Below are 15,448 nucleotides of genomic sequence, written 5' to 3'. Positions count from 1 at the left end.
TTACAAGTGCGCGCCACGCCCGATTGCAAAGACACTGTATTTAAGAGCTTCCGTCTCTTCCTCCGTTAGACTGTGGGGATTGAACCCAAGGGCATACTACCTCTGAGCTACACCCCCAACCCTATTTTACTTATTTATTCATTCATTTATTTTGTGGTGCTGGGGATTGAACCCAGAGACATTCTACCGTCAAGCTCCACACCCTCAGCCCCATTCTTTTATTCTTTATTTTGAAACTAAGTTGCAGAGGGCCTCCCTAAGTAGCTGAGGCTGACCTAGAACCTGGATCCTCCTGTCTCAGCCTCCCAAGTACTGGGATTACAAGGGTGCACCGCCACGACCGGCACCGGCCCCATTTTATCGTTCATTTTGAAGAAACAGGGTCTCACTAAGTTGTGGAGGGCCTCTTGTTGCTGAGGCTGGTCAAGAACCTGTGTGCCTCCCAAATGCTAGGATTACAAGTGTGTATCACCCCGTCTTTTTGAAGAAACAGGGTCTCACTAAGTTGTGGAGGGCCTCTTGTTGCTGAGGCTGGTCAAGAACCTGTGTGCCTCCCAAATGCTAGGATTACAAGTGTGTATCACCCCGTCTGTCCTGTGGGAGCCTGGAGGGAAGAGCTCATGAATTTAGTGTCCTAAGGTGGGGCCAGAAGAGATGCCTAGTAGACTGGGTTGAATGAAGCCATTGTCCCCCATAGATTAGCCTTTTCATAATGATAACTGCGTCAGCAATCCTAAGAGCGCGCGGGCTCAAGCAGCTTGCTGCACGCTGCAAGCCAGCTTCTTCCCCTTCTGAGCACTTTCCACTTTCAAAATAAATCTACTATATAGCCGGGCATGGTGGCGCATGCTTGCAACCCCAGTATTTGGGAGGCTGAGACAAGAGGATCGCAGGTTCATGGACAGTCTTGGCAGCTTAGCAAGACTGTTTCAAAACAAAATAGGGCTGAGGTTGTGGCTTGGAGAGAGAACATCACTGGATTCACTCCCTAATAACAACACATGTATATGTATGTATATAATGTATATATAATAATATGAACAATATTGTTATCCCCACTTAATATGTGAAAAAAGAAAGGCCTAGGAAGAGGGTAAGGAGCTCAACTAATGTCTCAGAAGGAGGGTGAGGCAGGAGGATTGCAAGCTCAAGGCCAGACCTGCAATTTAGTGAGAATTTGTCTCCAAATAATTGTTGGGTTTTTTTTTTTTTTTTGGCAGTACTGGGGATGGGACCCAGGGGCATTCTACCTCTGAGGTATACCCCCAGCCCTAGTCTTTATTCGGAAACAGGGTCTCACTGAGTTGCAAAGGGCCTCACTAAGTAGCTGAGGTTATCCTTCAATAGTGATCCTCCTGTCTCAGCCTCCCAAATGCTGGGATTACAAACATGCACCACCACGCCCAGCTCCGAATAAATTTTTACTTATTTATTTACTTAGTTATTTTTGTGGTACTGGGGATGAAACCCAGGGATCTTCTACCTCCAGGCTATCCTCCCAGACCTATTTTATATTTTATTTGGAAACAGGGTCTCACTAAGTTGCTGAGAGCCTAAGTTGCTGAGGCTGGTTTCGAAATTACGTGATTCATACTGTCTCAGGCTCCCAAGTACTGGGATTACAAGTGTGAGCCACTAAGCCCGGCTCCAAATAAAATTTTTAAAAGGGCTGGGGAGCTGGGCATGGTGGCGCACGCTTGTAATCCCCGCGCTTGAGAGGCGGAGACAGGGAGGATCGTGCAGGTTTGAAGCCAGCCACGCTGGCTTAAGAGACCCTGTTTCCAAATAAAAATATAAAAAATAGGTCTTGGTGTATAGCCCAGAGGTAGAAGGGCTTCCAGGAACCCCAATACCACCACCAAAAAAAAAAAAAAAAAGGCTGGGGAGCCGGGCATGATGGCTCACCCTTGTAATCTCAGTACTTGGGAGCCTGAGACAGAAGGATCCCAGGTTCAAGGACAGCCTCAACAAGTAGTGAGACTCTTATCAGTCTAATGAAACCCTGTTTCAAATTTTAACAAATAATAATAAGCCGGGCGTGGTAGCGCACGCTTGTAATCCTAGTACTTAGGAGGCTGAGACAGGAGGATCGCGCAGGTTCGAAGCCAGCCTTAGTGAGGCTACTTAGTGAGGCTCTCAGCAACTTAGTGACACCCTGTTTCCAAATAAAATATATAAAAAGGTCTGGGAGTATAGCCCGGAGGTAGAAAGCCTCTGGGTTCCACCCCCAGTACCACCAAAAAAAAAAAATAATAATAATAATAAAAATAGGACAGGTGTGGCTCAGAGGTAGAATGCCTCAAGGTTCGATACCTAGTACTAAAAATAAATAAATATAATAAAAAGGGCTGGGGCTATACATTGGTGGCAGAGCACTTGCCTGGGTGTTGGAGACCCTGGGTTAAACCCTCAGTGACACAATAAATAAACAGGAAGAAAGGAAAGAAGAAAGAAAGACATACAGTAAGAGCCCATGTCCAGGCTGGAGGATAACCACGTATAGCAGAAGCCAGCCTCTTTCAATTCTATACAGTACTCAGGATTTTTTTTTTTTTTTTGGTACCGTGCCCATTGGGCATTCTACTTCCAAGCTACATCCCTCCCCCCCGTTCTAGTTTGTTTTATTTTGAAAAAGGGTCTTGCTATGTTTCTGAGGTTGGCTTTGAACCTGCGACCCTCTGTCTCACCTTCCCAAGGTGCTGGGATTACAGGTGTGCGCCACCACGCCCTGCTTCAGGAAGTAAATAGGAACCCTGACACCACCGTTCTCCAGGTGGACAGCTGCGTTCAGTGAGCCCCTCCCACCAACAGGAAGCTAGTTGTTTAGCATAAAGAGCCTGTCAATCACACAGAGCCGGGAGCCCAGGGAACAAACCCCAGCCGGTCAGTGCACTTGACAGTGCAGCCCACCCCTCTCTCAAACCCGGGGCTGGGGGTGGGGGTCGCACAACAATCCAACCGCCTATTCAGGGACGAGGGGTTTGGAGTCACACCAGTCTGGGGAAGGCTGGCAACTCCAGGAGGACTGAGTGTGGGCCTGGAAGGGGCTCAGTTAACATTGTCTCTGAGCAGCTACCGCCGAGCCGGGCATTGACCCATCTCCGCTGGACTACAAGCACATCATTGTTCCCTCTGTACAGATAAGAAACATCAAGGCCCCACACGTGGCGCTACTGCGTTTCGACCTCCACGCTGTGCTCCCGTGCCCTCCACACGCGTGGCCTGCCTCAGTTTCCCTCTGTCAGGCTGCAGTACGGATGTGGTACCAGGCGACCCAGGGCAATGGAGCCCCAGTGGGAAAGGCAGAACCTGTCAAGTCAGAGTCTCCGCGCTCCAGGAGATGCACCTGGTTGGCAGGGCAGCTCCAGCTGCCCAGACAGGCCTGGCTGGCACAGGGCACGGGCCTGTAGCCAGAGCCCGCTGGCCCTGGGCCAGCCTCTTGGGGCTGCGGTAATGTGGGGCCCAGAGCTGGGGCTCAAGGCTGAAAGCCCCCTCTCCCCAGCTCATTAGCAAACATCTGGGCTCCGGAAAATGACCGACCTGGAATGTGACTGGGCTGCAGGGAGCTGCCCCCTCCCTGCGTCCCCAGAATGTGAGCTCCCTCCCGCAGGGCAGGCTCAGGCCAGCTGTTTCCTCTAATCCCGTCAGTCTGGGCTCCACGGGGGTCCAGACCTCTGAAAGAGAATGAAAACAAGCAAAGGCCTTCCTTCCCGGTCTGGCCCGTCCCTCCTCCTCTTCAGGATGAAGCCTGTGTCCCGGCTCCCAGGCCAGGGCCAGGGCAGGAGGCTCTGGCATCTCCTGCTTGGCTGGACAGCCCATTGCTTGCCCACTGACTATGGGACTCTGCAGATGGTGTCGAGTCTGCGTCTCGGCTTCCTGTTCTCTAAGGTGCAGTTAGAAATGGTACGGAGTCCTCAGGGCTGTCCCAGGATGAATTCTCTTACCTAACAAATATTTATTTTGTCTACTGTATCCCAGATGGCCACAGGGGTGCTGGGGACACAACAATGGATTAGGCCAATAAGGTCCCAGGTTTCAAGAAGTTGATGTTCAGCTGGTGGCCCACACCTGCAGTACTTGGGAGGCTGAGGCAGGAGGATCACCGGTTTGAGGCCAGTCTCAGGAATTAAGCAAATACCCTCACTCAGCAACTTGAGACCCTGTTTCAAGAATAAAAGGCTGGAGTATAGCTCAGAGTATAGGGTGGTAGAGTGCCCTGGGTTTAATTCCCTGTATGAGGGAGGCAGAGGAGGAAGAAGAGGAGGAAGAAGAGGAGGAGGAGGGGGAAGAGGAGGAGGAGGAGGAGGAGGAGGAGGAGGAGGAGGAGGAGGAGGAGAAGGAGGATTAGAATTGTTTATATTGTGCAGAACCTAAGACCAGAGGCAGATAGTGTAGCAAATAGATGGACAGATGAGTTTCCCATGGTCAAGGTATAACGAGCCACTGAAGCCAGAGTGGGTGATGGGGAATTTTTTTTTTTTTTTTTTTTTGGTAGTGTTGGGAATAGAACCCAGAGGCTTTCTACCTCACAGCTACATTCCCAGACCAATTTTCTATTTTATTTGGAAACAGGGTCTCACTAAGTTGCTGAGAGCCTCCGAGGCTGGCTTCAAACCCGTGCGATCCTCCTGTCTCAGCCTCCCAAGTACTGGGATTACAAACGTGCGCCACCACGCCCGGCCGAGGGGGGGAGATTTCTTGAGAAGCCTCAGAAAACATATCAAAGAGGTGACATTTAAGGTGAAATTGTGAGGAGGAGGCAGGATCTGAGGAGATATGTGGAAGCAAAGTGCTTGGCACAGTTCCTGGAAAATAGCACTGTGCTCGCTCCGTCAAACGAAAGCTATTTTAGGGAGGTTTGTGTGCACGGCTCAGGCGAGGCCAGGCGGCAGATTCCCTGGATGGGATCCAGGCTTTAGCACGATGCTTCTTCACCTCACTCGAGCGACGACGCGCTTCCCGAGCCTGTTTCCTCCTCTGGAAAAGGCACCTCCCCCCAGGATTCCCGTGAGCATTCGCAGAGACAGGTATGCGAAGCCTGCGCTCGGGGAGGGGCCGCTCTCGTCATCCTCGTCTTATTCTTTCTCATAGAGAAAATGATCTGCCCAAGTTCACCCGGCAAGTTAGTAGCAGATCCAGGGCCTGGGCAGCTGAGCCTCTGGACTCCATCCCTGGAGGGAAGAGGAGAGGGGTCGGTGCATCACGGTCGGTCCGCCAGGGCTGCCGAGGGTGCGGAGTGAGGCCTTAACCCGGGCTAGGGAGCGGGAAAGGGGACCCGGGGAAACATGTAAAGTGTGATTTGTAGGTGGGGCGGGGGATGAAGACTAAAAAAAGAGGGATTGATCCCTAGTGCTAAGAATAGAAAAAGTGAGAGGAAAGAGAGGGTCAGAGATGAGAAATAATCCCAGGAATTCTGCAGTGGAGACGGGCACCCAAGTCTATCTGGCTCCAGCAACCGACCATTTTCTATTCCCGAGAAGCAGGGGCGCGGGGGCGCACGCCTGTGCTCCCAGCACTGGGGAGGCTGAGACTGGAGGGCGGCAGGTTCAAGACCAGCTCTGGCAGCTTGTGAGACTGTCATCAGCCTAGTAAAACCTTGTTTCAAAATAAAAAATAAAATAGGGTTCGGGGTGTGGCTCAGAGGGAGAATGTTCCTGGATTGTCTCTACTGCCACACACACACACACACACACACACACACACACACACACACACACACGCTGTCCTCCAAGGGAAAAGGGCAGGCACAGCACCAGCACAGTCGTGTGGCCCTGGGAAGCCTGGTGCCAAGGAGGCTGCCCAGCCCTGAGGGCCAGCCATTCAGAGACCGGAGAAGTCCCAGGGGCCAGGAAGGGCCGGAGGAGGCGGGATTTGACCCCCGGGAGGAGGCTTGAGACAGGAGCAGGACTTGGGCGCGTTGAGAAGAACGCAGTTCATGCTAAGAAAGAGGACCTGAAGAAAGGGGTTTGCATATCCACTATGTGGCCCTCAGACCCCGGAACCATCATAGCAGACCCCATTACCAACACGCCGCCCCAGTAACAGCCTCAGGATCCTCCTTAACTCGCTCCTCTAGGCCATTACCAACAAGTCCACATGTATTATTTATGAGATTTAAAAAATTATTCTTGGGTACTGGAGATTGAATCTACCGATGTTCTACCTCTAAGCTATACCCCAAGCTCTTTTTATTTTTTATTTTAAAACAGGGTCTCAGCCGGGCATGGTGGCATACCCTTGTAATCCCTGCACTTGGGAGGCGGAGACAGGAGGATCGTGCAGGTTTGAAGCCAGCCATGTTGGCTTAAGAGACCCTGTTTCAAAAAAAAAAAAAAAGTATAAAAATAGGTCTGGGAGTGTAGCCCAGAGGTAAAGGGTTTCCAGGAACCCCAGTAGTACACACACACCAAAAAAACAAAAAAAACAAAAACAAAAAAAAACCCAGGGTCTTACTAAGTTGCTGAGGCTAACCTCAAATCTATAATTCTCCTGTCTCAGCCTCCCATGTACTGAAATTACAGGCATCACCAATGGACCTGAGTAAACTTTGCTCTTTGAATGCATTTGTCATTCTGAGGAATATGGGCTCCATATTTGTTTGATTGAAATTGAATTACAGAGCCAGATGTGGTGATGCACACTTGTAATCCCAGCATTTGTGAGGCTGAGACAGGAGGATTGTGGTTCGAGGACAGCCTCAGCTACTTAGCGAGGCCCTTTGCAACTCAGTGAGCCCCTGTTTCAAAATAAAGAATAAAAAATAGGGCTGGGGGTTTATCTCAGAGGTAGAATGCCCCTGGGTTCCATCCCTAGTACCAAAAATTAAAAAGAAATAAAAAGAAATAAATGAAAAAGAAATAGGGTTACTATGCTGATACTCAGTTACTCAGCAAATATTTATTGAGTGCCTACCATGTGCCAGGCTTTGTTCAGGTTTTAAAGATACAGCAGCAGCCAGCCATGGTGGCGCACGCTTGCAATCCCCGCGCTTGGGAGGCGGAGACAGGAGGATCGCGCAGGTTCGAAGCCAGCCTTGCTGGCTTAAGAGACCCTGTTTCCAAAAATAAAATAGGTCTGGGAGTGTAGCCCGGAGGGAGAAGGGCTTCCAGAAATCCCAGTACCACCAAAAAAAAAAAAAAAAAAAAATACAGCAGCAAACAAAATCAATAAAAATCTCTGATCTTTCTGGGCACAGCGGCATACATCTATAATCTGTTACTTGGGAGGCTGAGGAAGGAGGACTGTAAGTTTGAGGCCAGCACAGTCACTTAGCAAGAGCCTGTCTCAACACAGAATATGCAAAGGGCTGGGGACGTGGCTCAGTAGCAGAACACCCTTGGGTTCATTCCCCAGTACTGGGGGGGGGGGGAAACCTGAAAATCTGCCCTCAGGGAGTTTATATTCTAGTAGAAGACAACCACTAAAATACATATATAAATATAATGCCGTAGAGAAGAGAGAGCGGTTAGAGTCAACGTGGCCAGGGGAGGTCCCACCCACGAGGCACCATAAGGCAAAACAAAGGGGCAGCGGGTTGTGTAGATACCTGGGGAGGGGCTCTAGGCAGGAGCGCCCGTGTTCAGGACGTGCGGACAGAGGCTGGAGCTCGGAGGAGGGAGAAGACGGTGGGCCCAAGCCAGAGCGGCTCCAGGAGGCCAGGCTTCTAAAGTCCTGGGGTCTTGGAATCCACTAGGAGATATATATATATATATATATATATATATATATATATAGTGTGTGTGTGTGTGTGTGTGTGTGTGGTGGTGGTGGTGCTGGGGATGGAATCCAGGGGCATCCTACCTCTGAGCTACACCCCAGCCCTTTTTAAACATTGTTTGTTTTGAAGCAGGGCCTTGCTAAGTTGGTGAGGCTGACCTCAAATCTGTGAGCCTCTTGTCTTAGCCTCCCAAGTACTGGGATTCCAGATGTGTACCACTATGCCCAGCTTGATCGTAATTTATAGTATAATTGATTCCATTATGAAATAACACTAGTTAGCTGACTGCCTCACTCTCCTCCTTAATGACAGAGTGCAGTCGGAAGGGCTAGAGATCATCGCAGCCATCTTCCACAGAGCCCAAGGGATCGGGTGACACGCTCATGATCACAGAGCGAGCGGGAAGCTGGGGTGAGAACAGAGGACGCTCTGTAGCAGGGACGGGGGGAAGGCTTTCTTCTGCCGAAATCACTGACCCATACAACTGGTCAGTTGGGGCCACCCACTGAAAAACCAAGTTAGAGACTCTTTTGTGTGTGTGTGTATGATCCTGGGGATGGAACCTGGGACATTCTACCTATGGGCTACACTCTGAGACCTACTTTATATTTTATTTTGAAACAGGGCCTCACTGAGTTGCAAAGCGCCTCACTAAGTAGCTGAGGCTGTCTGCAAACTATGTTCCTCCTGTCTCAGCCTCCCAAATGCTGGGATTGCAAGCGAGCGCCGCCACGCCTGGCTAATATTTTCTGCATTTTAAAACCCTCTAAAAGCTGGGTGTGGTGGTGCACATTTGTAATCCCAGTCTTTGGGAGGCTGAGACAGAAGGATCGCGGTTCACGGACAGCCTCAGCTACTTAGCGAGGCCCTTTGCAACTCAGTGAGACCCTGTTTCCAAATAAAGAATAAAAAAATAGGGCTGGGGGTGTAGCTCGGAGGTAGAATGCCCCTGGGTTCCACCCCAGTACTGCAATAAATAAACAAACAAATAAAAATGTAGAAAATGTTGGATTCAACCATCTAGCTGAAGTCATACAAATAAAACCATAAATATCATTACACAGATGCACTCTGGGTCCTGACCACATCCAGAGACACTGAGAGCAGAAAAGGCAGAGGTTGAGGGATATCAAAACAGGAAGATGTGCGCAGCTGGACAAGGGTCGAGAGGGACGATACGGCACTGGCACTGGCGACGGACTCTCCAGGAACCACGCGCCCCTCGCTCATTCACACAGCACCGGGCCAGCTTTCTCACTATTAAATGAAGGAGTTACAAATATGAAGAGTGAAAGGCCAGTTTGTTTGGGGCTCGTCTGCAGTACTGGGGGTTGAGGCCAGGGCCTTGCTCGTGCTAAGCAATCTACTACTGAGCTACACACCCTGAGCCTCCAACCCTAGGTTTTGAATTCAAGACAGCAATATGAATGGAGGCCACACACACACACACACACACACACACACACACACACACACACTGTGCTAAGGGCGTCTGAGCAATGTCGTACCAATAGCAGCGGGTCCCCTAGAGACCCTGGTTGCTGATTAATTTTTTTTTCCCCCCTCAGGTACTGGGGAATAAACATCGGGTCACTTTACCTCTGAGCTATACCCTCAGCCCTATTATTATTTTTTTTTAAACAAAGTCTCACTAAGTTACTGAGGCTGCCCATGAACCTGCGATCCTCCTGTCTCAGCCTCCCAGGTACTGGGGTTACAAGCTTGAGCCACCACGGCTGGTTTGATGATAGTTTAATAGACAAGATATTTAATCTCAAAACTATCTCCTTTCCGGATGTGGTGGAATTACCCTTGTGATCCCACTCACTACCTGAGAGGCTGCCACGGGAAGATTGCAGGTTTGCAGCCAGCCTCAGCAACCTAGTAAGATCCTGTTTTTTTATTTTTTTTTCCAGTACTGGGGATGGAACCCAGAAGCATTCTACCTCCAAGCTACACCCCCAGCCCTATTTCTTCATTCTTTATTTTGAAGCAGGGTCTCACTGAGTTGCAAAGGGCCTAAGTAGCTGACACTGTCTTCGAACCACGATCCTCCTGTCTCAGCCTCCCAAGTGCTGGGATTGCAAGCATGAGCCGCCATGCCTGGCTAAGACCCTGTTTTAAAATAAAAAATAAAATAGGGCTGAGTTTGTAGCTCAGAAGTAGAAGGCCCTGGGGTTCAATCCCCACTACAACAAACAAACAAACAAACAAAACAACAACAACAACAAAAAACCCGCAGAAACAGAAACAAAAATAACTCCATACAATTATAAGAGAAAAAGTGAATTTCCAGTGAATACACAGGGCAAAAAACACTTTTACCAAGGAGTCAAGGTTCATATCACTAACGCTGGGACACATGGGCACGGGTGCCTCCTGATTCGACACATTGAAAGGACACGTCGCTACCTCTGCCACAGCCAGCCCAGAGCCAGTCATGAGGAACCATCAGACGGACCCAAGCCACGAACCTGGGACAGGCCACAGAGCGACTGGCCCGGCCCATTCCTTCCCTTTCGATGGCTACGGCCTGACCCCACGTCCTCCAAGAATTCTCAGCATCTCGTCCTCTGCTGTACATCCTGACTCTGAACCCCGTAAGCGAGGCTCCGACACGCCAAGCCAACTATCTTCAATGTACATGCTTAGTGCCGGTCCCGGTTCCTACAGCTGGAAGCTCTTCAAGGGCTCTCAGGCTCCCATTCTACCTCCTCGGCAGCCTCCCCACCAAGCCTCGCATTGAGCACCAGTGCTCAGCAAAGTCTGATTTCTCCCTTTCATTTTGTTTTGTTTTTATTTTGCGGTACTGGGGATGGAACCCAGGGATATTCTACCTCTGAGCTACCCCCCCCCCAGCCCTATTTCTTATTCTTTATTTTTTTGAAACAGGGTCTCACTGAACTGCAAAGGGCCTAAGTATCTGAGGCTGTCCAAGAACCGTGATCCTCCTGTGTCAGCCTCCCGAATGCTGGGATTGCAAGCGTGCGCCACCACGCCTAGTTGATTCTTCTTTCTTTCCTTTTTTTCCCCTTTTTAGAACTCAGGGGCATTCTACCTCCTAGCTACAACCTCAGCTCTATTTTGTTTATTTTGACACAGGGTCTTGCTAAGTTGCTGAGGCCCTAAATTGCTCAGGCTGGTCTCAAACCTATGATCCTCCAGCCTCGGCCTCCCAAGTATTGGGATTACCGGCACGCGCCACTATGCCTGGCTAAAGCTGACTTTTCTGAAAGCCAGGATGGAGTTTCAGGAGAGAAGCCACAGTGGTCTTCCTCATGTGTGCCTCACTGGAGCGGAATGGAAACACGGGATGCTAAAACTCACTCACCTATGAAGACGGCTTTTCCAACATTTTCCTGCATGTTACCAGCCACTCGTTCCCTCCCTCAGATCTTGCTGATTTCGCCCCCAACAACCAACTCCCGGAGCCCGAGGATCATGCTGCCTTGCTTGTGAACAGCCCCATTTTTCCTCAATACCATACACTCTATTTTAATTCAAATAGCAGCCTCTTGTCTATTTGAAGTGCTGGAGACCAGGGCCTGCCTTGTGCATGGTAAGCTATACCCCTGCCCCACAACCTTTTTTTATACATTTGTGTTACGAATACATTTGACCCTCAATGTCTGTAGGGTAAGGATTTTCTTTCCCTCCTGGACAGATGAGGAATCTTTTATTTGAAGGGCTCAGGAGCCTCCTTAAGGTCACCTAGCAAGAAAGCAGCTGCACAGGCGTGTGGGCTCCTCCCACTCTTCCCGCACAGCCCTGCCTCTCCGCCCCTCCTCCGGCCAGTCACCGACCCACACCATCCCGCCCAGTCTGCTCACTGGACATGGGCCACCTCCCCTGCCCCTGCCCGGGTCCTGTGTGCCCGACACCATCCGCTGGTGTCCGAGGCCAAGCGGTGCTCACAGCACACTTAGAGTAGAAGGGGATGATGGTTTCCAGATGAGCTTATTACTCTGAACTCAACATTCCTTTTGGTACTTAGAATTTCCACTTTCTCCTTTCCACCCCATGCATTTATGTAATTAGGACGCATGCAACAGGAAACCATTTGTGTCTCAGGACCTTCAGGACGAAGCTGTCCCAGCCCCTTGGAGCCCATCCCTGTGCAAATTCTTTGCAGAGTTTATTTGGACAGGTTCAAAAATAGTCCTTCCAACAATACAATCAGATTGAACCACGACAAGGAAAATGCAATTATGGCTTGGTTACATAAAAAAAAAATGTAAACAGTGAGGTTTGGGAAAATAAAAACAAAACTCCACAGGCATCTTCATTCCCGGACTCCACGTTTCCTATGGCGGGACTTCGAGGCCGCGTTCTCAGGTCTGTGAGATGGAGGACGGGGCGACTCTCACTAAAGGAGACAGCTTGTTAGGAGTGTGCTCTCTCGCAGAACAAAGGCGCACTTCTGCACAAGGCGAGGCCCCTGATAGAGGCTCCCTCAGCGGGCCCTGGAATGCCGAAGTCACTCACCTAAATGAGTTCAAAATACATATTGTTCTGAGCCAAATTATACAGTGTCAGGCACAGACCGTATGTATTTATGTACGTTGGCAGAGCAGGCCACTTTTGGGGCGCCACAGCTCTATCCTAGTAGGCTGTGCCCAGCTGGGTTCCCATCGCTTTCTCCCCAAAGCCATGAATTTCCTTGTATTTGGCTCCAGAAGGGCAGACAAGAGGCAAAGTCAAGGTCTCACAGCCCCACAGGGGAACAGGGCCCCAAAGGACTTGAATTTCTAATGAAGCTTCAAGTAGAAGAGAATGTGAGCCCTTGCCAACAGGCTGGAGCTTTCTTAAGGGTGATTTGCGATGGGGCAGGAAGTGGAGACAAGATCAAGCACTGTGCTCGGGGCCAGCCTCTGCCCAGGCTCACCAGGCGAGAGGACCAGCACCCCTGCGGCTGAAACGAAAACGAACGCCAACCGCCGCTTCCTCTGCTGGCCTCTGACCAGAACTGTTCTCTCCCAGAGCCGGGCGGTCCCACAAAGGCCCTGAGCAGTGCTTCAGAGTGCTGGGCCAAGGGATCCCTCCGAGCGGATGCCCCAAGCCTAGCAGCTGACGGGGTAGAGCTGTGAGAGTCCAGTGTCTTGTCCACTCCACATCTTTCCTGACACACTCAGAGAATGAGTGAGCACAGTTTTCCATCTGTTTCTCTTGGATGTTGGACCTATTATTCTTACCACTGACCGAATGCAGATGAAAAGATCAGGGGAAAAGAGAAAGGTTTGTGGTACTAAGGATTTAAACCCAGGGGCGTTCTGCCCCCAAGCCATGCCTCCTGCTCTTTTATTTTGAAACAGGGTTTCACTAAATTGCAGTCTTGCTAAATTGTTGGGGCTGGCCTCAAACATGCAATCCTCCTGTCTCTGCCTCCCAAGCACTGGGATTATAGGCATGCACTGCCATGCCTAGTTTAGTGCTAACTTTTAAAGTGAATACTGCCAGGCCGCAGGGGTTAAACTACTCTGGCTTACCAACTCTGTGAACCTCAGGTGACCATCTTAAAATATCTGCATGGAGCCAGGCATGGTGGTGCATGCCCGTAATACTTGGGAGTCTGAGACACAAGGATCTCAGATTCAAGGCCAGCCTCAGCAACTTATTATTTCCAAATAAACAATAAAATAGGGCTAGGGATGGAGCTGAGAGGTAGGACAGCCCTGTGCTCTATCCCAGTACCAAGGGGGTAAATAAAAAAACATGGAGAAGCATGGGACTCTACCCAGGAGTGGGTGAAGGACGGCAGGAGGATGACACTCTGTCTCATTAGTCAACTTAAGAACTAAGTTCGAGCCAGCGAGCCAGAGCTGGGGTGGGAGTGGAGCGCACCTGGGGCCAGCCAGCCCCAGCCCTTGCCTCCGCGCGCTCCTCCTCGGGCTCCTCTCACTCCCCAGGTCTGACTCACTCCTCCAGGACCCAGTCCTCACAGCAGCCACCTTCCTTCTCTTCCCTCACTCCCTCTTCCCAGAGGCCGTTCTAGGGAGACCAGGGGCAACCACGCACTCACCCCCAACCCATGGAAACAATTTTCCTTTGGGGTGTCTGCGTGCCTGCCTTTCTGTCAGACTCCGGCTCACTAAAGTCAGTGTCTTTTCTGCTGCCCACAACAGCGCCTTGCTCATACAAGGTGCTCAGTTAACCTAAGAAGGCACGAGTTGTATCCCACGTCTGTAATCCCAGAGGGTAGGGAGGATTTGGCAGGAGGATCCCAAGTACAAGGTCAGCCTGGACAACTCAGTGAGACTGTCTCTTAAAATAAAAAATTAAGCTGGGCATGGTGGCGCACGCCTGTAATCCCAGTACTTGAGAGGCGGAGACAGGGGTCTTACAGGTTCAAGGCCAGACTCAGCAACTTTGCAAACTCTGTTAAAACAAGAACAAAAAATAAAAAATAAAATAAAAGGGCTTGAGGTGTAGCTCAGAGGTAGAACACCCCTAGGTTCAAAAAATAAATAAGCAGAGCCGGGTGTGGTGCATGCTTGTAATCCCAGTACTTGGGATCCTGAGACAGGAGGATCACAGGTTCAGGGCAGCCTCAGCAAGTAATCAGAGTCTCATCAACCTAGTGAGACTGTTTCAAAATAAAAATAAAATAGGGCTGGGGGTGTAGCTCTGTGGTAGAATGCCCCTGGGTTAAATCTTTAGCACCAATAAATAAATAAACAATAAATAAGCAAGCAAGAAGCTGGGCATGGTGATGTATGCTTATAATCCCAGTACTTGAGAGGCTAATAGAAGGATGCAGGTTCAAGGTCTCAGCAAGTAGTGAGACCCTGTTTCAAAATAAAAATAAAAAGAGCTGAGAGTATAGCTCAGAGGCAGAATGCCCCTGGGTTCAATCCCCAGTGCCAGTATATATATATATAAACAGTCTGTGGCGGGGGTAAAGCTCAGAAGTAGAATGTCTCCAGGTTCATTCCTCAGTACCACAAAAACAAAGATAAAAGGAGCTGGGGATGTGGCTTAATAGTAGAAAACCAGAGTTAAATCCCCAGTACCACAAATAAAAGAAAACTAAGCAAAACACCTACCTACAAGATCAGTGAGATCAAGACCTTCAAGATCTGGCGATCTTAATTTTGTTATAAAGTGAGAAAAAGGAGACACGAAAGCCTGACCTCTGGAGTTGTGTATATTTTCAGAAGAAAATGCTACAAAAATTATCTTTTGCAGTACTGGGGATTGAACCTAGGCCCTGTGCATGCGAGGCTCATGTTCCGCCCTCAGAGGTTCATCCCCAGCCTTTTTATTTCATTTTGAGACAGGGTCTTGCTAAATTGTCAAGCCAGCCTCACACCTGCAATCCTCAGCTTCCTGCTAGAATTATGGGGTGCCACTACAACCAGCTCTGAAATACTGAGCACTGCCTGCCTACCTGGTTCAAGTGAAACCACAGGAACAAGCGCAGAGAGAGGTAGCAGAGTAACCTTGGCTGCTACAGGAAAATAAAGCCAGCCTAGACCTGGCTCCCAGCCGGCAGGCATGCCATGTGCTTTCTCCACTGGCAGGAGGAACCCCTGGGCGGAGGCAGGCCTGGGCCGGGCTCTCCGGAGCTGCCATCTTGACCCTGTGGAGCAAACCATTGCTGGCAGGGTCCTCCTGCAGCAGGCACAGGTGAGACACGCCTGCCAGGTGCGCTGGGAAGAAGGGCACACAGCCTGTGGAGCTGCTCCGGTGAGGAAGAGCCCTGCAAGCATGGAGCCATCCCCACCAGGCCAG

General features: G+C 50.1%; 1 protein-coding gene across 1 annotated transcript in view; it reads right to left on the bottom strand.

Annotated features, from left to right (window-relative positions):
- Positions 1-13,630: 13,630 nt before the first annotated feature.
- Positions 13,631-15,448, bottom strand: part of MICOS10 (mitochondrial contact site and cristae organizing system subunit 10) — a gene marked incomplete at both ends in the record, with an annotated part of 37,386 nt that continues 35,568 nt past the window's right edge. The window contains one exon of the mRNA XM_080691332.1: positions 13,631-13,705. Within this exon, the coding sequence (XP_080547458.1) occupies positions 13,631-13,705 (75 nt within the window). The remainder of the gene's footprint in view (positions 13,706-15,448) is intronic.

This window comes from Muscardinus avellanarius, assembly GCF_963383645.1.
Source record: "Muscardinus avellanarius genome assembly, chromosome: 3".
Classification (NCBI taxonomy): Eukaryota; Metazoa; Chordata; class Mammalia; order Rodentia; family Gliridae; genus Muscardinus; species Muscardinus avellanarius.
Note: the sequence above shows the minus strand (reverse complement) of the source record. Positions and strands in the feature narration are given on the sequence as shown.